The following is a 23,758-nucleotide window of genomic DNA, read 5'->3' on the forward strand; positions in this document are numbered from 1 at the left end:
TTTTGGTTTTAATTGAATTGATTAAAAGTGCAGAGACTGTTTGATTATTTATTGAAAGTTGAAGCAGGAAAACTCTAGAGCCCCACGGGATGGGGGCGAACAAAATTTGGCTAGGAATAACCTAGAATTTTCGTTCATGAGGCTTAGGATAAGGAGATAAGATACCTTGATTATTATATTAATTAATCTTAACCTTATCCCAGAAACCCTAGCTTTGACCTCAAGTTTCCTCCCACTATATAAACCCCTCCTTGGCTCTTAGTATTTTTGTCTACTCATTCTTGCCTTGATAGACCCGAAACTTTTCTCAAGCCTCCTCTCTCCTCAAGTCTTCTTGCTACTAGGGTTTTGGGTACAAGTCATTAGAGACATCCAGTCTTTTGGTGCTAGCTTTCCAAGATTTTAAAGAAGAATCCTACTTTGATTATTGAAATAATAATCAAAAGGTATGGAACCCTAATTTGATGTGAATTTCGATTTCATAGCCTCTCTCCTAGGGTTTCTTGATATTCATAGTTAGTTTCTATCAATAGAGAAAACATAGATTCTTTCTAGGTTGCATGTGAACTTAAGGGTTTAAGTGTTTTTCCGCCACATGTAAAATTTTATAACCTAGAAAACCCATCATAAAGATATGATTTTTACAGTTTATATCCGAGTTAAGTCCCAACTCGGAACCAATCTGATACTTGTTACTTATTACCTGTTGATTAGAACAATTACAAATTCTGTTAACTGATTAACTAGAATGATTAAACCTTAATTAGGCAATCAAGCTAAAAATAATCAAAATAAAACATTCATTAAGTGCAAAACTAAAAAATATAGAGAAAATCACAAATCAAAAACCATGTCTAATGATTGATTACATGAAAAGTAATAATTTGTGCAGAACTGAAAACTATTGTTTAGCCAGACATGGCTAAAATCAGATAAAAACTAGTAAAAATGAAACATTAAACTACTAAATATTACTAATATACTAAGAGACACGATCCAGAGTCTTCAGATCTTCTGAAATCACTGAAATTGGAGAGAAATCGCCTAAAAAACATCTTTTTTCGTCATTTAGAGCTTCATGAATTGGCTTTGAGTGTCTAGGCTTCAAACTGATCAGGGAGGTCGAATTTATATGCAAGATTGTAGTTTCCGGAGTAAGAAAAAGAAAAACTCGATCGAATGTTTCAGAACTACGATCAAAATTTTAAGTCATTGATCGAATTTCACATTTTTTTTTGATTTTTGAGACTTTCTGAAACAGAAATACGATCCAAAGCTACTCCCAAAGTACTGCTCCACTCGAATTATCTGAAAATGACATAAAAACTCTAGCACAACTAGAATTTTGATGAAAGAAATGAGGTGAACATTATTTAAGCTAATGAACATAAAATAATATAAAATATGATGCTTAATGCTAATAAAAACTACCATAAATGATTCATAAAATGGAATCTATCAATGATAATCTTAGATACGATGACACTCATGGATATAATGACACTCTTGGTTATAATGAAACTCCTCGAATATGATGGCAATCTTTAGGAAGGAGCATTAGAAGTAGTTCCATGCATATGAGGTGCCACCAAGTGACAAGGTGCCACTCAATGGCACTTGATGTGCCGTCATGGCACCTCGAAGAAGTACTATGAAGAGGAGGTGCCACCAAGTGACATGGTATTACTCAATGACACCTAATACACCGTCATGGAACCTTGAAGAAGAACCATGCATATGAGGTGCCACTCAATGGCACCTGATGTACCGTCATTGCACCTCGACCAAGTGCCATGCATTAGAGATGCCACCAAGTAATAGGAAGTGTCACAAGTGACAATGGGTGCCACTTAATGGCACTTGATGGGCCAGTGATGCATTGTTAGTGCCCATGCAATGTCTCTCCAGGATGAAGGTTCAGAAGCAGCTGCATGGCAGATTATGAATGGCTAACACCTTTCATGGGGCTATGGACTAATGGGCTTGGCCCATTAGGGTTCTAGGTATAATCCCTAGTCTATAAATAAGGATGCATTCTAGTCATTTGTTTGTTTCTTGAGTTATAGTGAGTAGGCGCATCTTTATTGACTTGTACTTGTAACCTCTGTTTGAGAACTTATAAATAAAGAATACTGCCCTCCTGCCTGTAGACATAGGTCACCTTGACCGAACCACATAAATATCATGTCTTGTGAGCTCGTAGTTTCGTGTTTTATCCACTTTACTTCCTAACAAGTGCCTAATTGCTCGAACAACCCTACACATTCTCGGGTTGATCACTCATGTTTAATTGCTAAGAACTATTCATACAAGTTACCTTCTTGGGTGGTTAGAAATTGTCTTAATAACCAGAGTTTAAGCTCTTCCTAGCCATGGAATGGTACCCGATATTTGTTCAAACGGTAGAAGGCTAGTACAAGACCTACCAAACATAACAACATTGTTAGTAGTTGCTCTCTTAATGTGGCAAGACCATGCATGTCAAAGAACGCCTTGTACACTAGTCGTATGCACCGTCTCCTTCAAATAAACACATTTTTAGTTTAAATAGGCAAGTGTCCATGTTGTGGACCCACCCACCCCATGTGTGTAAGTAGTTATTGGAGGCGGTCTGTTGTTACCCATGATCAGTCCCATGCTGTTACTCCTTGGGATAAGATGGTCTTCGTAAAACCAAACATCGCTTGTGTGTGGCTTGTACTTACCATTGCTGAACCCGACATCGAGTAAATGTAGGTGAGGGCAACAAAAAGTCTTGGTCGTAGGTGGTGGTGGTGGTGATGTATGGTGGTTGAACATTCATAATTGGTTGTTGGGACCAACTACCTCCCTTGATAGTATATGACATCACTGTGGTTACCGAAGCTGGCTTAAAGGTGGTGTTAACGAGAGCAACAACTTGAGTAATGGGTTGCGTAGGTGGTGGTGGTGGTGGTTGTGACGCCTTCGACATAAGCACCATTAATTATGCATGCCTCTGTTCGGCTATGACGTCTCTAATCACACAATGGCCAATTCTTGTTTCATCCTTTCAAAACGATTCGTCGAGTGTTTCTAGTTGTTCTAGTTATGCCTCCGTCATCTTGTTTATGTTGCTTGAATCAACCTTGAGTGCCATGGCTAGGAACGCCGGCTCTAATACCAATCTGATAGAAACAAACTGGAAATCAAATACTCTTACCTTAGTGCTTGCAAATAAACGATATGGGGAACTTAACTTCGAGACTCAAGGCAATCTTGATAACAACGGAACACAAAATCTGCCTACCCTAGGACCAGCTACCCTCCCCTATTTATTCAACTCTAAACCTAAACTAGGAAACATCTATTCACCACTCCAAAATCATAAAAGCATAAGATAACTACTATAAGTAATACGAAAATTACTATACACCCCTTGGAGATTTCTTCTTGCGTCACGGTTGATTCATATCAAATTGAAGTTGTAACACAATAGAAACATATGGTTTCCTGCACCTTTATTTACCTTTGTATTTTGTCTCTTAAATATTAAGAACAAGTAGCTCCACCACTCCCCTGTTTCTTCATTTTTGGATAGCAACAAAATCACTTTTTTCTATTTGACCGCATAACATAAATTAGAATAAATAGTGTGGTGTATGGTGTCGTGTTCATGTTATATAAAAAGTTGTTGTGTCATGCCGCGTTGAAAACATGACACGATTATCTGATTTGGCAATCGTGTGCTACACAGTCATGGGCAAAGAAAAGGCCCAAAAAGATCAAGAGCTGCCAATCCCATTCTCAAACATATCCACAAATGATATATTGTTATTACGTTACGAGCATCAACAGGCGAACTGTTTTACTGAAGATACTGGAGTAGTGGTTACAATATTTCACAAGGACGAACGTAATCTTGATTAACCACGTACCAGACATCGCATCTGTGGCATGTTCTTGGGGTTAAAGGAAGCACATCAGCATGCGCTGAAACATCTTTCTTCTGGTCTTTCTTTCCATCCTTCTTCTCGTCTTTCTTCTCATCTTTTTTCTCCTCCTTCTTTTCTTCCTTTGCAGGTCCCACGCTTATTAGGTGTGCTAATCTTTTAAACTTTCGCACCTTTCTGATGATGGATATAGGATCAGCCTCGCCAATTATCGTTGCTGTGTTTTTTGAAGGGTCAAGAGCTATTGAGTTTATTCCTTCTATAGATGAAATCGACATCATGACCTTCTTCCTGCACTTTAAACAACGTAGATCCACTGACAACACTGTTTTCTGCAAACACAAATACAAAAAAAAAATGGTAAACTTCCTGTTCTTAATTTAATAGATGTTCTCACACCATTTACTAGGCCAATAATTGAGAACAATATTGATCGTCACGAACGACATCAAGTATGCTAGTAACCGACAATAACTGAATTAAAACAATATGAAGCAGATAGAAAACCGTGTTAACTTTGAGTAGATAATGGAACCTTCTCCATATTAGACATGGTTAATGAAGGCAATTTATTCTGTTGAAAGAAAGCTGGTATGCTATATGTTATGGACTCCTTGATTTGGGTCCAGTAATGGTATGTACAGACTGCATGCCCTCTCTCTGTGGAAAAATGAACACGTCTCTGTATGTGTGTTTTTGATGGAATTATATGTTTTATTCTCTCTCTCTCTCTCTCTCTCTCTCTCTCTCTCTCTCTCTCTCTCTCTCTCTCTCTCTCTCTCTCTCTCTCTCTCTCTCTCTCTCTCTCTCTCTCTCTCTCTCTCTCTCTCTCTCTCTCTCTCTCTCTCTCTCTCTCTCTCTCTCTCTCCTATAAAGATAGAGGATGAGGTGTGGTAAGAAAGTAAGAGACTAAATGGATGGATACAGTTGGTTGGGCAAAATGAGAGAATTAATGGACCACCTATTACAAATGCTAGACATTTAATATCATGCACCCTCTCACACACACTGGTCACCTCTACGTAAATAAATAGACATGGTTTCAGATAGTATGAAGGGAAAATGTCTTACGAGCCCAATTAAGTTTTCAAACTGATCAAAAAACCTCAATCATGTTTTATCTGTTCAAGAAAATCCAACGAAGTTCACCTTTGTCTAGAAAAACCCAACGAAGTTTCCAAACCGTTCAAAAAATCTCAATCATTTTTTGTCTGTTCGAAATGTTAAATTCATTGAGTTTTTTTGAACAGACAAAACATGATTGAGATTTTTTAAACGGTTTTAAAACTTCGTCGGTCTTAGAAGACATTTTCCCAGTACGGTGACTTCCATAGAATTGAATAAAAATGTAACATAGTTGAGCTTTTTTAAACAAATATTAAGTTTGTTGGGTTTTTCTGAATAGACAAAACATGATTGGGTTCGCAATGTAAGTGTTTGTAAGAGTTATTATTGACGTAAAAGGTTGCTTTGTGTGCATGCATTTGTGTAGATAGATGAAAGTTTACCTTCGGAGGCACTGTAGGTTGTTAATCTGTTCTATGATCTTTTTTCCAGCACCATCAAGGACAGTTTGTGGATGATAATCCATTAAATAACATTAAACGCAATCACCATGCCTAATTAAATTCATACAACATCGACCTGTATGGATATTAATTAACCTTGGGTTAAGGTCGGAAAGGGACCAAAGTAGTTGCTACATCATTGTCCAACGCTTGGTGAATAATTTCTGACGAGTCTCTTTCTCTCGTATATCCTATTATTCACAATAGTTGTAAAAAATAATCATGCAAATGAGGATACTATATACCGGTCCCATTTACTATCAGCAAACATGCATCATAATTCATAAGCATATTGTCATGAATGTAAACTTGTAGATTGAACTTTGTTCCTTTGTGCACAAGAAAATTCAAACAAGAGAGGGATGAAAAAGGATCTGCTTCTAGTTTTAAAACGAACAGGAGATAAGAACAAAACTGTGAAAAGAGAGAATTACTAAATTTACTTGCAGCCTAACTGGGAACGTGGTTCTGAAATGAATAAAAATACCATACATGGGATCCTATTTATACTAGAAAATTTTGAATCCTAAACTAACTCAAAAACTGCATAAAAAGAAAACTTTTCTAAAATGCCCTTGTGCTAAAGCAGTCCCAGTTTTTCTAGATTATCCCAACATTTCCCCCCTTAATCCAGGAACTTGCATCATCTTCACCCCTAGTGTCATCTTCATCTCTTCAAACTTGACTTTTCCCATTGATTTACTCAACCTTTCTTTCTTTCCAATGGTATACACTTTAACAGAAACTTTACTATAATCCCCTGCTCCTTTAATGTACTTTAAAATGTGCCATTAGTACAGAAGAGAATTGATAATGCGGTTATTATAATTTGTTGATGTGATTTTCTAACCGCATCAAAAAATAACAATATTTGTTGATGCGGTTTGTAAACTGCATTAGAAAAAGCTGAAAACTGCCTTATAAAATATCAACATTAAAATCACAAATCGCATCAAAAAATCAGGAACCGCGCTATTAAATAATAGCACCAAAAAAATACAAAACCGCACTTTTAAATAATATCACCAATAGACATGAAACCACCGTATTAAATAATAGCACCAACAAACATGAAACCGCCGTATTAAATAATAGCACCAAAAAATATAAAACCGTCCTATTAAATAATAGGGCAAAAAAATATAAAACCATCTTAATAAAATACAACACCAAAACAAAACCACATTATAAAGAATAACATATCATTTAAACAAATTTCATCAATAAACAAAAACATACTATTAAACAAAACTTAATTATACAAAAAACCAACAATTTCTAATTGACATTTTAGTTATAATAAAACACAAAATTATAATTTTTACAAAGTTCTTTTCCAACTATCGTTCACCACGTAAATTAAACGAGGTACTATTTCTGAGACCATATTTTCAAATTTAACGAGATAAGCGAAATTGTAAAAAATTCTGCGATTTTTTGATAAAAAAAATTCAAAAAAAAGTTTTGTGATATCTTGGTATTTTTTTATGCATTTTTGTGATTTTTAGGGTTTTTTTTTTGTTTTTCAAATAACCTTATATATATATATATATATATATATATATATATATATATATATATATATATATATATATATATATATATATATATATATATACACACACACACAATATTGATATTTTAAATCTATACAAAATACTTACTTTATTTTCAAAATCATGATGAATGGTCTAAACAAACTCCTTCATATGTTTTAATACTATAAATCCACATTCTCATCCACATTTTTGTTTGTAGCACTAGTTCACAATAACTATTTCAAATTACTTGAAATATATTGATAAAACTAATAGAAAACATACGTTTACCATTTCCCACTTATTAACTCGTCCGGGGAAAACATTATCAATTAAAGAAGCAAATAGGTAATCATCTTTATTCTTTTCTTGGTTCTTTTCATAAATTAAAGAATTAAGAATATAACCGCATTTGCTTTCTGAACATAGAATAAAAAGCACCGAATGCCAACTGCAAAAATAAGAATTATTTAACAAGTAAGCATATATGTGTAGTGTGTATTTATATAAGTGTAGTGTGTATATATGTGAACGTATTATGGAAAGAAAAAAAAAATTATCTCTGTAAATATGGAGCAAGAAAATATTGTTTGCCTTTATGATACGAAAATACTTCTTTGATATGTTTAGTGACGGACGACAGATCTTTTCTAGTATCTAAGCTTGCTATGCAAAGTGGATCAAAAAAAGCACATTCGGAATCGGGCGACCTAAAAAGAAGGCTATATATATATATATATATATATATATATATATATTACACAATGTTAGTAAAAAAAATTAATTAAATCTAAAATGTTATTATACCATATTAAAAAAAATAATAGTAACTTACATCGCAAACCAATGAAGAACATTATAATCAAGCCAATCTCTTAAAAATAGTTGTAACACCTCGACATATAAGATGCTAACTTGAACCTTGCGGCGATACATCTCTTTGGGTGAAAAAAAGATTAATGACATTTGCATTCCTAAGAAACTCTGCTACTTGAAAAGCAACAGATAGCATTTTAGGTATTTGTTGTTCTAATTTGCTCAAGGATATACACAAATCAGGTTCTTCATGTGTATAGAATTCAGGTTCGGGTTCGGTTTCAGATTTGGATTAGATTCGAAATCGGATTCAAATTCGGGTTCGAGTTCGGGTTCGGGTCCGGCTTCGATTCCGTGTGCATTTTAATCAACTTGTGGTGGATTCGTAGATAATATCTAAAGACAAACACAAAACATTAGTACTTAGATATGATGATATAAAAACATAATAAATCTAAAACCAAGCATAAAACAAGTTTTTAAGACTAATCATATCAACTAAATCACCTTGAAAATGTTCATTAATTTCATGTTGATAAGAATGGTGTTTTCCTCAAACTAAAGTAACAAACAAATTGTTATAATATTAACAAAATTAAATTAAATTAACAAAAAATAAGAGTGAACCGGTAGACTACTTGTGGACGATAAACTGAAGTCGTCGTGATGTCATCAATAGTATGTATCTGTGGTGAGCGGGGATTCGATCCCATTCTCGTGCCACTATTTGATTTGCTAGGTGTCTTGTTCACAAGTTACAATATTTTATAATATTTAAATAAATATATACTAAAATATATAGTTATATTTAAATATAAATATGCCTTTATTGCATATTTCGGCCACTAAAGGAGGGTATGCAAAAGATGTTTAACATATTCAACTTCTTCCGTTCATGTGACGGCATGCACATGCAAGTTCTCATATATTTCGACGATTTCATTAACTTGTACTTTCACACAACCTTTACTTATTGGTTGTGAATGTATGACTGTTTTAGATGTTGGCCATGCAATACCATTAGTTATTTTTAATTGGGTATCAGCCACATTCACTAGCAAATCACATTCTGTCCTAACCTACGAATAATACAACATTTGTAAATATAATATAAAAACATAACTTATAATATACATATATAACTTTTTATGTAGAAACTATAAATATATTACCTCAACAGGAACTGTCTACCAGACGCATCACTAGATTCATGAAATGTAGGGATCATGTTAACCTGTAGTCTTGTGCTTCAACTATTTTCCGCATTCTTAAACAATCCACTATAAACCTGAGTAGGGCCAATTATATTGGACATTGTCCGTGATCGCCGCCCATGCTCGCGTTCCAAAAGTCTAACTAATGGGTCTTCCTTACGACTATCATTCTTTTCTCTTTTTGTTCCTATGAAAAAAAATACTTAGTAAGCTATATTTACTAAAAATCAAAATCTTCATCAAGAGAAAAAAATAATTGTTTACCAAAAAGTGAAAATCTTGAATTGTCCCTTTGGGAAGATCATACGTGTTGGTTTCTTTGCTTATCATTGCGAAAGCCATTAAATACAACATAGACCCTTCATTTTGTATACAATCCAAAAACTCGTATTTGGATACAAGTTGAGCCCATATATTATGTCTTTTTTTTTTCCAAGACCATGTCATGCACTTCGTCCTAAACGCATAATGGATAACCTTTTGGCGTTGCTTTCTTTAGCTTTTGCACTTTTTGCCTTCACACATATCAACAAAATGTTACTAATTATTTATAAAATTACTACTACTACTACTACTACTACTACTACTACTAATAATAATAATAATAATAATAATAATAATAATAATAATAATAATAATAAAACATACGAAAAACTCGGGGGTAGTTTGTGTAACGAATCTTTCCCATACATTAGGTTTTATAAAATCATATTTAAGACAAGCATTCAATCCGTGGTTCACAAAATTTGAAACTAGGAATAATTTAAAATTTGATGCATGCTTCACAGCTTTCTTCTTCATATAATTTTTCTGATCATCAGACTCAATGTTCCATTGTTTCTACAATTTCAAAACAAAAGAGGGTAAACATAATAATTAATTAACAATTTATTTCTATTTTTAATTAATTAAAATATAAATACCTTGGTGTCCAACCATAAATCTTTAAAATATATTTCTTCAAGTTTACGCATCTCTATATCTATAGGAAACCTGTGTTGAACCGTCGTGCTATACCAAGAATTAAACTTTGTTGGCATGCCACTGTTTTGGATATTATTTTTTATCAAACTTCACTTGATACTTTTATGGAGAAATCTTTGACATAAATGCAGCAATACTGCGTTCTCCTCTTTTTCTTGTTCGTACATTTTCCATTTTTATAAGCCTAACAACATTGAACAAATTAAAAATAATTTTATCTATGGATAACAGAAGACAAACATGAAATAAGGATAAAAACCATAATCCAATACAATTGTATATTCCATGAATACAAAACAAGAATCCAACATAATGCAATGAAAAAGATCGATCAAATAAATTGGTAGACCCCATATATGTGGGGCCAAATATTAAATTTATTAAACATGAGACAATCACGTTTAAATATTCTAAAGATTCTAAACAATAATGTGAAGTAACAACACTTTTTCACAACAATAAATCAATACTGTAAAGATTCTAAAATTATAGGACATGAGACAGTCATGTTCAATTCTAAAAGATTCGAAACACCTTTTAACAATAAAACTTTTTCAAAACAAATCAATATATATACACCTTAGTTGAGACAACAACAAATCAATATACATATACCTTATACAACAAAGAAACTTAAAACTGACAACGTGATGCGAAAACTTGTGGAGCGAATTTTGTGGACGACGGAGTTAGTGAATGTTGTCCGAAAAGTGTGAGTTTAGCATCGATTTAGCCGTCTGGGACCACTAAAACGGGAATTTTTGTCGGTGTCGGCAGTGAAGGTATTACAGAAGGGTTTACGAACGCTATGGAGGTTTCGAGACGAGAGTTAGCTGGCGCGCAAATGAAAACATTAGAAAACTAAATGTCGAAAATCAGAAAAAGAGAAAACCGAGCGGTTTAGGTATTTTTCTAGGGCGAATTGTTGGCGGATTGAAGACGTATTTTATGCGGCGGTTTTCTATCTTTTGATGCGTTTTCATTGTTTGAGGCGGTTCAATAAATCTTTTAAGGCGAGTTGTTCATATTTTTTGAGGCAGTTTGTAAGGTCGACAAATGATTAAAACGAAAATCAGAAAGAGGGAAACCGAACGGTTTTGGTATTTTTCTGGGGCGAATTGTTGGGAAATTAAAGACGTATTTTATGAGGCAGTTTTCTATCTTTTGATGCGGTTTCATTGCTTGAGGCGGTTTATCCAAATTTTTTGAGATGGTTTGCAAATATTTTATGAGGCGGTTTCTATTTAGTTTTTTTTTTTCCTAAATTTTTTTAAATTTTTTATTTTTAAATTTTGTTTGTAATCATTAAAAATAAAAAAATTAATGCTTTATCCAATTTTTTGAGGCGGTTTCCATTAAGTTTTATTATTATTTTTTTAATTTTGTTTTGGTCATCATAAAATAAAAAATAAGGCTTTATGATTCAATATTACAATTACAATTTTTTTTCAAAATTAAAAGTATGTTGTTACAATTGATTACTCTTTGTTAAAACTTAAGATAATTCTAAGGAGGATGTAAGACTTTTTCTTGATCCATTGTGCAACTTGACTTAATGATCAGTCTATAAATCGGTAACACTATGTTTTTCCATTTTTACGAATGGATAGTAATTACGTTTAGGTTTAAGGTTCAAAGTTTAGTGTTTAGGGTTTAGAGGTATGGGTTCACGGTTTACTGTTTATGGATTTGATATGGAGTTTTGGGTTTAGGTTTTTGGGTTTAAGGGATTAGTGTTAGGGTTTAGGGTTTAGTGTTTAGTGGTTAGGGTGTAAGGTTTAAGGTTCAAGGTTCAGTGTTTAGGGTTTAGGAGTTACAGTTTACGATTTAGTGTTTATGGATTTGAGTTGGAGTTTTGGGTTTAAGGGCTTAGTGTTAGGGTTTAGGGTTCATGGTTTAGTGTTTAGTGGTTAGGGTGTAAGGTTTAAGGTTCAAGGTTTAGTGTTTAGGGTTTAGGGTTTAGGATTTACTGTTTATGGATTTGAGTTGGAGTTTTGGGTTTAGGGTTTTAGGTTTCAGGGTTTAATGTTAGGGTTTAGGGTTTAGGGTTTAGTGTTTATGGTTTAGTGTTTAGTAGTTAGGGTGTAAGGTTTAAGGTTGAAGATTTAGTGTTTTGGGTTTAGAGGTTAGGGCATACGGTTTATGATTTCCTATTTATGGATTTGAGTTGGAATTTTGGGTTTAAGTTTTTAGTGTTAGGGTTTAAGGTTTAGTGTTTAGTGCTTATCGTTTAGTGTTTAGTGGTTAGGGTGTAAGGTTTAAGTTCCAAGGTTTAGTGTTTAGCATTTAGTGGTTAGGGTTTACGATTTACCATTTACTGTTTATGGATTTGAGATAGAGTTTTGGGTTTAAGGGTTTAGTGTTAGGGTTTAGGGTTTAGTGTTTATGGTTTAGTGCTTAGTAGTTAGGTTGAAAGTTCAAATTTTAGTGTGTAGGGTTTAGGTTTTAGGGTTTACGGTTTACTATTTATGGATTTTAGTTGGTGTTTTGGGTTTAAGGGTTTATTGTTAGGGTTTAGTGTTTATGGTTTAGTGTTTAGTGCTTAGGGTGTATGGTTTTAGGTTTTAGGTTTAATGTTTAAGGTTTAGGGGTGAGGGTTTACTATTTTTGGATTTGAGTTGGAGTGTTGGGTTTAAGGATTTTGTGTTAGGGTTTAGGGTTAAGTTTTATGGTTTAGTGTTTAGTGGTTAAGGTGTAAGGTTTAAGTTTCATGGTTTAGTGTTTAGGGTTTAGGGGTTTGGGTATACAGTTTACTGTTTATGGATTTGAGTTGGAGTTTGGGTTTAAGGGTTTAGTGTTCGGATTTAGGGTTTAGTAATTAGTGTTTACGGTTTAGTGTTTAGTGGTTAGTGTGTAAGGTTTAAGGTTCGAGGTTTTGTGTTTACGGTTTAGGGGTTAGGGTGTACGGTTTACGGTTTACTGTTTATGGATTCGATTCAGAGTTTTGGGTTTAAGGTTTTAGTGTTAGGGTTTAGGGTTTAGTGTTTATGATTTAGTGTTTACTGGTTATGGTGTAAAGTTTAAGGTTCAAGGTTTAGTGTTTAGGGTTTAAGGGTTAGAGTTTACGATTTAGTGTTTCTGAATTTGAGTTCGAGTTTTGGGTTTAGGGTTTTGGGTTTAAGGGTTTAGTGTTAGGGTTTAGGGTTTAGTGTTTAGTGGTTAGGGTGTAAGGTTTAAGGTTCAAGGTTCTGTGTTGAGGGTTTAGGGGTTACAGTTTACGATTTAGTGTTTATGGATTTTAGTTGGAGTTTTGGTTTTAGGGTTTTAGGTTTATGGGTTTATTGTTAGGATTTAAGGTTTATGGTTTAGTGTTTAGTGGTTAGGGTGTAAGGTTTAAGGTTCAAGGTTTAGTGTTTAGGGTTTAAGGTTTATTGTTTATGGATTTGAGTTGGAGTTTTGGGTTTAGGGTTTTAGGTTTCAGGGTTTAGTGTTAGTGTTTAGGGTTTAGGGTTTAGTGTTTATGGTTTAGTGTTTAGTAGTTAGGGTGTAAGGTTTAAGGTTCGAGATTTAGTGTTTTGGGTTTAGAGGTTAGGGCATACGGTTTATGATTTCCTATTTATGGATATGAGTTGGAATTTTGGGTTTAAGTTTTTAGTGTTAGGGTTTAGGGTTTAGGGTTTAGTGCTTATGGTTTAGTGTTTAGTGGTTAGGGTGTAAGGTTTAAGTTTCAATGTTTAGTGTTTAGCGTTTAGTGGTTAGGGTTTGTGATTTACAATTTATTGTTTATGGATTTGAGTTAGAGTTTTGGGTTTAAGGGTTTATTGTTAGGGTTTCGGGTTTAGTGTTTATGGTTTAGTGCTTAGTAGTTAGGGTGTAAGGTTAAAAGTTCAAATTTTAGTGTTTAGGGTTTAGGGTTTACGATTTACTATTTATGGATTTTAGTTGGTGTTTTGGGTTTAGGATTTTGGGTTTAAGGGTTTATTGTTAGGGTTTAGGGTTTAGTGTTTATGGGTTAGTGTTTAGTGCTTAGGGTGTAAGGTTTAAGGTTTAGTGTATAAGGTTCAGGGGTTAGGGTTTACTATTTTTGGATTTGAGTTGGAGTGTTGGGTTTAAGGATTTAGTGTTAGGGTTTAGGGTTAAGTTTTCATGGTTTAGTGTTTAGTGGTTAAGGTGTAAGGTTTAAGGTTCAAGGTTTAGTGTTTAGCGTTTAGGGGATAGGGTATACGGTTTACAGTTTACTGTTTATGGATTTGAGTTGGTGTTTGGATTTAAGGGTTTAGTGTTCGGATTTAGGGTTTAGGAATTAGTGTTTACGGTTTAGTGTTTAGTGGTTAGTGTGTTAGGTTTAAGGTTCGAGTTTTAGTGTTTAGTTTTTAGGGGTTAGGGTTTACAGTTTACTGTTTATGGATTCGATTCAGAGTTTTGGGTTTAAGGGTTTAGTGTTAGGGTTTAGGGTTTAGGGTTTAGTGTTTATGGTTTAGTGTTTAGTAGTTAGGGTGTAAGGTTTAAGGTTGAAGATTTAGTGTTTTGGGTTTAGAGGTTAGGGCATACGGTTTATGATTTCCTATTTATGGATTTGAGTTGGAATTTTGGGTTTAAGTTTTTAGTGTTAGGGTTTAAGGTTTAGTGTTTAGTGCTTATCGTTTAGTGTTTAGTGGTTAGGGTGTAAGGTTTAAGTTCCAAGGTTTAGTGTTTAGCATTTAGTGGTTAGGGTTTACGATTTACCATTTACTGTTTATGGATTTGAGATAGAGTTTTGGGTTTAAGGGTTTAGTGTTAGGGTTTAGGGTTTAGTGTTTATGGTTTAGTGCTTAGTAGTTAGGTTTAAAGTTCAAATTTTAGTGTGTAGGGTTTAGGTTTTAGGGTTTACGGTTTACTATTTATGGATTTTAGTTGGTGTTTTGGGTTTAGGATTTTGGGTTTAAGGGTTTATTGTTAGGGTTTAGTGTTTATGGTTTAGTGTTTAGTGCTTAGGGTGTATGGTTTTAGGTTTTAGGTTTAATGTTTAAGGTTTAGGGGTGAGGGTTTACTATTTTTGGATTTGAGTTGGAGTGTTGGGTTTAAGGATTTTGTGTTAGGGTTTAGGGTTAAGTTTTATGGTTTAGTGTTTAGTGGTTAAGGTGTAAGGTTTAAGTTTCATGGTTTAGTGTTTAGGGTTTAGGGGTTTGGGTATACAGTTTACTGTTTATGGATTTGAGTTGGAGTTTGGGTTTAAGGGTTTAGTGTTCGGATTTAGGGTTTAGTAATTAGTGTTTACGGTTTAGTGTTTAGTGGTTAGTGTGTAAGTTTTAAGGTTCGAGGTTTTGTGTTTACGGTTTAGGGGTTAGGGTGTACGGTTTACGGTTTACTGTTTATGGATTCGATTCAGAGTTTTGGGTTTAAGGTTTTAGTGTTAGGGTTTAGGGTTTAGTGTTTATGATTTAGTGTTTAGTGGTTAGGGTGTAAAGTTTAAGGTTCAAGGTTTAGTGTTTAGGGTTTAAGGGTTAGAGTTTACGATTTAGTGTTTCTGAATTTGAGTTCGAGTTTTGGGTTTAGGGTTTTGGGTTTAAGGGTTTAGTGTTAGGGTTTAGGGTTTAGTGTTTAGTGGTTAGGGTGTAAGGTTTAAGGTTCAAGGTTCTGTGTTGAGGGTTTAGGGGTTACAGTTTACGATTTAGTGTTTATGGATTTTAGTTGGAGTTTTGGTTTTAGGGTTTTAGGTTTATGGGTTTATTGTTAGGATTTAAGGTTTATGGTTTAGTGTTTAGTGGTTAGGGTGTAAGGTTTAAGGTTCAAGGTTTAGTGTTTAGGGTTTAAGGTTTATTGTTTATGGATTTGAGTTGGAGTTTTGGGTTTAGGGTTTTAGGTTTCAGGGTTTAGTGTTAGTGTTTAGGGTTTAGGGTTTAGTGTTTATGGTTTAGTGTTTAGTAGTTAGGGTGTAAGGTTTAAGGTTCGAGATTTAGTGTTTTGGGTTTAGAGGTTAGGGCATACGGTTTATGATTTCCTATTTATGGATATGAGTTGGAATTTTGGGTTTAAGTTTTTAGTGTTAGGGTTTAGGGTTTAGGGTTTAGTGCTTATGGTTTAGTGTTTAGTGGTTAGGGTGTAAGGTTTAAGTTTCAATGTTTAGTGTTTAGCGTTTAGTGATTAGGGTTTGTGATTTACAATTTATTGTTTATGGATTTGAGTTAGAGTTTTGGGTTTAAGGGTTTATTGTTAGGGTTTCGGGTTTAGTGTTTATGGTTTAGTGCTTAGTAGTTAGGGTGTAAGGTTTAAAGTTCAAATTTTAGTGTTTAGGGTTTAGGGTTTACGATTTACTATTTATGGATTTTAGTTGGTGTTTTGGGTTTAGGATTTTGGGTTTAAGGGTTTATTGTTAGGGTTTAGGGTTTAGTGTTTATGGGTTAGTGTTTAGTGCTTAGGGTGTAAGGTTTAAGGTTTAAGGTTTAGCGTATAAGGTTCAGGGGTTAGGGTTTACTATTTTTGGATTTGAGTTGGAGTGTTGGGTTTAAGGATTTAGTGTTAGGGTTTAGGGTTAAGTTTTCATGGTTTAGTGTTTAGTGGTTAAGGTGTAAGGTTTAAGGTTCAAGGTTTAGTGTTTAGGGTTTAGGGGATAGGGTATACGGTTTACAGTTTACTGTTTATGGATTTGAGTTGGTGTTTGGATTTAAGGGTTTAGTGTTCGGATTTAGGGTTTAGGAATTAGTGTTTACGGTTTAGTGTTTAGTGGTTAGTGTGTTAGGTTTAAGGTTCGAGTTTTAGTGTTTAGTGTTTAGGGGTTAGGGTTTACAGTTTACTGTTTATGGATTCGATTCAGAGTTTTGGGTTTAAGGGTTTAGTGTTAGGGTTTAGGGTTTAGGGTTTAGTGTTTATGGTTTAGTGTTTAGTAGTTAGGGTGTAAGGTTTAAGGTTGAAGATTTAGTGTTTTGGGTTTAGAGGTTAGGGTATACAGTTTATGATTTCCTATTTATGGATTTGAGTTGGAATTTTGGGTTTAAGTTTTTAGTGTTAGGGTTTAAGGTTTAGTGTTTAGTGTTTATCGTTTAGTGTTTAGTGGTTAGGGTGTAAGGTTTAAGTTCCAAGGTTTAGTGTTTATCATTTAGTGGTTAGGGTTTACGATTTACCATTTACTGTTTATGGATTTGAGATAGAGTTTTGGGTTTAAGGGTTTAGTGTTAGGGTTTAGGGTTTAGTGTTTATGGTTTAGTGCTTAGTAGTTAGGTTTAAAGTTCAAATTTTAGTGTGTAGGGTTTAGGTTTTAGGGTTTACGGTTTACTATTTATGGATTTTAGTTGGTGTTTTGGGTTTAGGATTTTGGGTTTAAGGGTTTATTGTTAGGGTTTAGTGTTTATGGTTTAGTGTTTAGTGCTTAGGGTGTATGTTTTTAGGTTTTAGGTTTAATGTTTAAGGTTTAGGGGTGAGGGTTTACTATTTTTGGATTTGAGTTGGAGTGTTGGGTTTAAGGATTTTGTGTTAGGGTTTAGGGTTAAGTTTTATGGTTTAGTGTTAAGTGGTTAAGGTGTAAGGTTTAAGTTTCATGGTTTAGTGTTTAGGGTTTAGGGGTTTGGGTATACAGTTTACTGTTTATGGATTTGAGTTGGAGTTTGGGTTTAAGGGTTTAGTGTTCGGATTTAGGGTTTAGTAATTAGTGTTTACGGTTTAGTGTTTAGTGGTTAGTGTGTAAGGTTTAAGGTTCGAGGTTTTGTGTTTACGGTTTAGGGGTTATGGTGTACGGTTTACGGTTTACTGTTTATGGATTCGATTCAGAGTTTTGGGTTTAAGGTTTTAGTGTTAGGGTTTAGGGTTTAGTGTTTATGATTTAGTGTTTAGTGGTTAGGGTGTAAAGTTTAAGGTTCAAGGTTTAGTGTTTAGGGTTTAAGGGTTAGAGTTTACGATTTAGTGTTTCTGAATTTGAGTTCGAGTTTTGGGTTTAGGGTTTTGGGTTTAAGGGTTTAGTGTTAGGGTTTAGGGTTTAGTGTTTAGTGGTTAGGGTGTAAGGTTTAAGGTTCAAGGTTCTGTGTTGAGGGTTTAGGGGTTACAGTTTACGATTTAGTGTTTATGGATTTTAGTTGGAGTTTTGGTTTTAGGGTTTTAGGTTTATGGGTTTATTGTTAGGATTTAAGGTTTATGGTTTAGTGTTTAGTGGTTAGGGTGTAAGGTTTAAGGTTCAAGGTTTAGTGTTTAGGGTTTAAGGTTTATTGTTTATGGATTTGAGTTGGAGTTTTGGGTTTAGGGTTTTAGGTTTCAGGGTTTAGTGTTAGTGTTTAGGGTTTAGGGTTTAGTGTTTATGGTTTAGTGTTTAGTAGTTAGGGTGTAAGGTTTAAGGTTCGAGATTTAGTGTTTTGGGTTTAGAGGTTAGGGCATACGGTTTATGATTTCCTATTTATGGATATGAGTTGGAATTTTGGGTTTAAGTTTTTAGTGTTAGGGTTTAGGGTTTAGGGTTTAGTGCTTATGGTTTAGTGTTTAGTGGTTAGGGTGTAAGGTTTAAGTTTCAATGTTTAGTGTTTAGCGTTTAGTGATTAGGGTTTGTGATTTACAATTTATTGTTTATGGATTTGAGTTAGAGTTTTGGGTTTAAGGGTTTATTGTTAGGGTTTCGGGTTTAGTGTTTATGGTTTAGTGCTTAGTAGTTAGGGTGTAAGGTTAAAAGTTCAAATTTTAGTGTTTAGGGTTTAGGGTTTACGATTTACTATTTATGGATTTTAGTTGGTGTTTTGGGTTTAGGATTTTGGGTTTAAGGGTTTATTGTTAGGGTTTAGGGTTTAGTGTTTATGGGTTAGTGTTTAGTGCTTAGGGTGTAAGGTTTAAGGTTTAAGGTTTAGCGTATAAGGTTCAGGGGTTAGGGTTTACTATTTTTGGATTTGAGTTGGAGTGTTGGGTTTAAGGATTTAGTGTTAGGGTTTAGGGTTAAGTTTTCATGGTTTAGTGTTTAGTGGTTAAGGTGTAAGGTTTAAGGTTCAAGGTTTAGTGTTTAGGGTTTAGGGGATAGGGTATACGGTTTACAGTTTACTGTTTATGGATTTGAGTTGGTGTTTGGATTTAAGGGTTTAGTGTTCGGATTTAGGGTTTAGGAATTAGTGTTTACGGTTTAGTGTTTAGTGGTTAGTGTGTTAGGTTTAAGGTTCGAGTTTTAGTGTTTAGTGTTTAGGGGTTAGGGTTTACAGTTTACTGTTTATGGATTCGATTCAGAGTTTTGGGTTTAAGGGTTTAGTGTTAGGGTTTAGGGTTTAGGGTTTAGTGTTTATGGTTTAGTGTTTAGTAGTTAGGGTGTAAGGTTTAAGGTTGAAGATTTAGTGTTTTGGGTTTAGAGGTTAGGGTATACAGTTTATGATTTCCTATTTATGGATTTGAGTTGGAATTTTGGGTTTAAGTTTTTAGTGTTAGGGTTTAAGGTTTAGTGTTTAGTGTTTATCGTTTAGTGTTTAGTGGTTAGGGTGTAAGGTTTAAGTTCCAAGGTTTAGTGTTTATCATTTAGTGGTTAGGGTTTACGATTTACCATTTACTGTTTATGGATTTGAGATAGAGTTTTGGGTTTAAGGGTTTAGTGTTAGGGTTTAGGGTTTAGTGTTTATGGTTTAGTGCTTAGTAGTTAGGTTTAAAGTTCAAATTTTAGTGTGTAGGGTTTAGGTTTTAGGGTTTACGGTTTACTATTTATGGATTTTAGTTGGTGTTTTGGGTTTAGGATTTTGGGTTTAAGGGTTTATTGTTAGGGTTTAGTGTTTATGGTTTAGTGTTTAGTGCTTAGGGTGTATGGTTTTAGGTTTTAGGTTTAATGTTTAAGGTTTAGGGGTGAGGGTTTACTATTTTTGGATTTGAGTTGGAGTGTTGGGTTTAAGGATTTTGTGTTAGGGTTTAGGGTTAAGTTTTATGGTTTAGTGTTAAGTGGTTAAGGTGTAAGGTTTAAGTTTCATGGTTTAGTGTTTAGGGTTTAGGGGTTTGGGTATACAGTTTACTGTTTATGGATTTGAGTTGGAGTTTGGGTTTAAGGGTTTAGTGTTCGGATTTAGGGTTTAGTAATTAGTGTTTACGGTTTAGTGTTTAGTGGTTAGTGTGTAAGGTTTAAGGTTCGAGGTTTTGTGTTTACGGTTTAGGGGTTATGGTGTACGGTTTACGGTTTACTGTTTATGGATTCGATTCAGAGTTTTGGGTTTAAGGTTTTAGTGTTAGGGTTTAGGGTTTAGTGTTTATGATTTAGTGTTTAGTGGTTAGGGTGTAAAGTTTAAGGTTCAAGGTTTAGTGTTTAGGGTTTAAGGGTTAGAGTTTACGATTTAGTGTTTCTGAATTTGAGTTCGAGTTTTGGGTTTAGGGTTTTGGGTTTAAGGGTTTAGTGTTAGGGTTTAGGGTTTAGTGTTTAGTGGTTAGGGTGTAAGGTTTAAGGTTCAAGGTTCTGTGTTGAGGGTTTAGGGGTTACAGTTTACGATTTAGTGTTTATGGATTTTAGTTGGAGTTTTGGTTTTAGGGTTTTAGGTTTATGGGTTTATTGTTAGGATTTAAGGTTTATGGTTTAGTGTTTAGTGGTTAGGGTGTAAGGTTTAAGGTTCAAGGTTTAGTGTTTAGGGTTTAAGGTTTATTGTTTATGGATTTGAGTTGGAGTTTTGGGTTTAGGGTTTTAGGTTTCAGGGTTTAGTGTTAGTGTTTAGGGTTTAGGGTTTAGTGTTTATGGTTTAGTGTTTAGTAGTTAGGGTGTAAGGTTTAAGGTTCGAGATTTAGTGTTTTGGGTTTAGAGGTTAGGGCATACGGTTTATGATTTCCTATTTATGGATATGAGTTGGAATTTTGGGTTTAAGTTTTTAGTGTTAGGGTTTAGGGTTTAGGGTTTAGTGCTTATGGTTTAGTGTTTAGTGGTTAGGGTGTAAGGTTTAAGTTTCAATGTTTAGTGTTTAGCGTTTAGTGGTTAGGGTTTGTGATTTACAATTTATTGTTTATGGATTTGAGTTAGAGTTTTGGGTTTAAGGGTTTATTGTTAGGGTTTCGGGTTTAGTGTTTATGGTTTAGTGCTTAGTAGTTAGGGTGTAAGGTTAAAAGTTCAAATTTTAGTGTTTAGGGTTTAGGGTTTACGATTTACTATTTATGGATTTTAGTTGGTGTTTTGGGTTTAGGATTTTGGGTTTAAGGGTTTATTGTTAGGGTTTAGGGTTTAGTGTTTATGGGTTAGTGTTTAGTGCTTAGGGTGTAAGGTTTAAGGTTTAAGGTTTAGCGTATAAGGTTCAGGGGTTAGGGTTTACTATTTTTGGATTTGAGTTGGAGTGTTGGGTTTAAGGATTTAGTGTTAGGGTTTAGGGTTAAGTTTTCATGGTTTAGTGTTTAGTGGTTAAGGTGTAAGGTTTAAGGTTCAAGGTTTAGTGTTTAGGGTTTAGGGGATAGGGTATACGGTTTACAGTTTACTGTTTATGGATTTGAGTTGGTGTTTGGATTTAAGGGTTTAGTGTTCGGATTTAGGGTTTAGGAATTAGTGTTTACGGTTTAGTGTTTAGTGGTTAGTGTGTTAGGTTTAAGGTTCGAGTTTTAGTGTTTAGTGTTTAGGGGTTAGGGTTTACAGTTTACTGTTTATGGATTCGATTCAGAGTTTTGGGTTTAAGGGTTTAGTGTTAGGGTTTAGGGTTTAGGGTTTAGTGTTTATGGTTTAGTGTTTAGTAGTTAGGGTGTAAGGTTTAAGGTTGAAGATTTAGTGTTTTGGGTTTAGAGGTTAGGGTATACGGTTTATGATTTCCTATTTATGGATTTGAGTTGGAATTTTGGGTTTAAGTTTTTAGTGTTAGGGTTTAAGGTTTAGTGTTTAGTGTTTATCGTTTAGTGTTTAGTGGTTAGGGTGTAAGGTTTAAGTTCCAAGGTTTAGTGTTTATCATTTAGTGGTTAGGGTTTACGATTTACCATTTACTGTTTATGGATTTGAGATAGAGTTTTCGGTTTAAGGGTTTAGTGTTAGGGTTTAGGGTTTAGTGTTTATGGTTTAGTGCTTAGTAGTTAGGTTTAAAGTTCAAATTTTAGTGTGTAGGGTTTAGGTTTTAGGGTTTACGGTTTACTATTTATGGATTTTAGTTGGTGTTTTGGGTTTAGGATTTTGGGTTTAAGGGTTTATTGTTAGGGTTTAGTGTTTATGGTTTAGTGTTTAGTGCTTAGGGTGTATGGTTTTAGGTTTTAGGTTTAATGTTTAAGGTTTAGGGGTGAGGGTTTACTATTTTTGGATTTGAGTTGGAGTGTTGGGTTTAAGGATTTTGTGTTAGGGTTTAGGGTTAAGTTTTATGGTTTAGTGTTAAGTGGTTAAGGTGTAAGGTTTAAGTTTCATGGTTTAGTGTTTAGGGTTTAGGGGTTTGGGTATACAGTTTACTGTTTATGGATTTGAGTTGGAGTTTGGGTTTAAGGGTTTAGTGTTCGGATTTAGGGTTTAGTAATTAGTGTTTACGGTTTAGTGTTTAGTGGTTAGTGTGTAAGGTTTAAGGTTCGAGGTTTTGTGTTTACGGTTTAGGGGTTAGGGTGTACGGTTTACGGTTTACTGTTTATGGATTCGATTCAGAGTTTTGGGTTTAAGGTTTTAGTGTTAGGGTTTAGGGTTTAGTGTTTATGATTTAGTGTTTAGTGGTTAGGGTGTAAAGTTTAAGGTTCAAGGTTTAGTGTTTAGGGTTTAAGGGTTAGAGTTTACGATTTAGTGTTTCTGAATTTGAGTTCGAGTTTTGGGTTTAGGGTTTTGGGTTTAAGGGTTTAGTGTTAGGGTTTAGGGTTTAGTGTTTAGTGGTTAGGGTGTAAGGTTTAAGGTTCAAGGTTCTGTGTTGAGGGTTTAGGGGTTACAGTTTACGATTTAGTGTTTATGGATTTTAGTTGGAGTTTTGGTTTTAGGGTTTTAGGTTTATGGGTTTATTGTTAGGATTTAAGGTTTATGGTTTAGTGTTTAGTGGTTAGGGTGTAAGGTTTAAGGTTCAAGGTTTAGTGTTTAGGGTTTAAGGTTTATTGTTTATGGATTTGAGTTGGAGTTTTGGGTTTAGGGTTTTAGGTTTCAGGGGTTAGTGTTAGTGTCTAGGGTTTAGGGTTTAGTGTTTATGGTTTAGTGTTTAGTAGTTAGGGTGTAAGGTTTAAGGTTCGAGATTTAGTGTTTTGGGTTTAGAGGTTAGGGCATACGGTTTATGATTTCCTATTTATGGATATGAGTTGGAATTTTGGGTTTAAGTTTTTAGTGTTAGGGTTTAGGGTTTAGGGTTTAGTGCTTATGGTTTAGTGTTTAGTGGTTAGGGTGTAAGGTTTAAGTTTCAATGTTTAGTGTTTAGCGTTTAGTGGTTAGGGTTTGTGATTTACAATTTATTGTTTATGGATTTGAGTTAGAGTTTTGGGTTTAAGGGTTTATTGTTAGGGTTTCGGGTTTAGTGTTTATGGTTTAGTGCTTAGTAGTTAGGGTGTAAGGTTAAAAGTTCAAATTTTAGTGTTTAGGGTTTAGGGTTTACGATTTACTATTTATGGATTTTAGTTGGTGTTTTGGGTTTAGGATTTTGGGTTTAAGGGTTTATTGTTAGGGTTTAGGGTTTAGTGTTTATGGGTTAGTGTTTAGTGCTTAGGGTGTAAGGTTTAAGGTTTAAGGTTTAGCGTATAAGGTTCAGGGGTTAGGGTTTACTATTTTTGGATTTGAGTTGGAGTGTTGGGTTTAAGGATTTAGTGTTAGGGTTTAGGGTTAAGTTTTCATGGTTTAGTGTTTAGTGGTTAAGGTGTAAGGTTTAAGGTTCAAGGTTTAGTGTTTAGGGTTTAGGGGATAGGGTATACGGTTTACAGTTTACTGTTTATGGATTTGAGTTGGTGTTTGGATTTAAGGGTTTAGTGTTCGG

General features: G+C 34.3%; 1 protein-coding gene across 1 annotated transcript; it reads right to left on the reverse strand.

The window, feature by feature from the left end:
• Positions 1-3,731: 3,731 nt before the first annotated feature.
• Positions 3,732-4,700, reverse strand: LOC111893611 (heavy metal-associated isoprenylated plant protein 2). The gene is made up of 2 exons (XM_023889678.3): positions 4,447-4,700; positions 3,732-4,243 (listed from the first exon to the last, which is right to left on the reverse strand). Exons 1-2 carry the CDS (start codon positions 4,462-4,464, stop codon positions 3,851-3,853), a joined length of 411 nt encoding a protein of 136 aa, XP_023745446.1. The 5' UTR covers positions 4,465-4,700; the 3' UTR covers positions 3,732-3,850.
• Positions 4,701-23,758: the final 19,058 nt, after the last annotated feature.

Source organism: Lactuca sativa, chromosome 4 (genome assembly GCF_002870075.4).
Source record: "Lactuca sativa cultivar Salinas chromosome 4, Lsat_Salinas_v11, whole genome shotgun sequence".
Classification (NCBI taxonomy): Eukaryota; Viridiplantae; Streptophyta; class Magnoliopsida; order Asterales; family Asteraceae; genus Lactuca; species Lactuca sativa.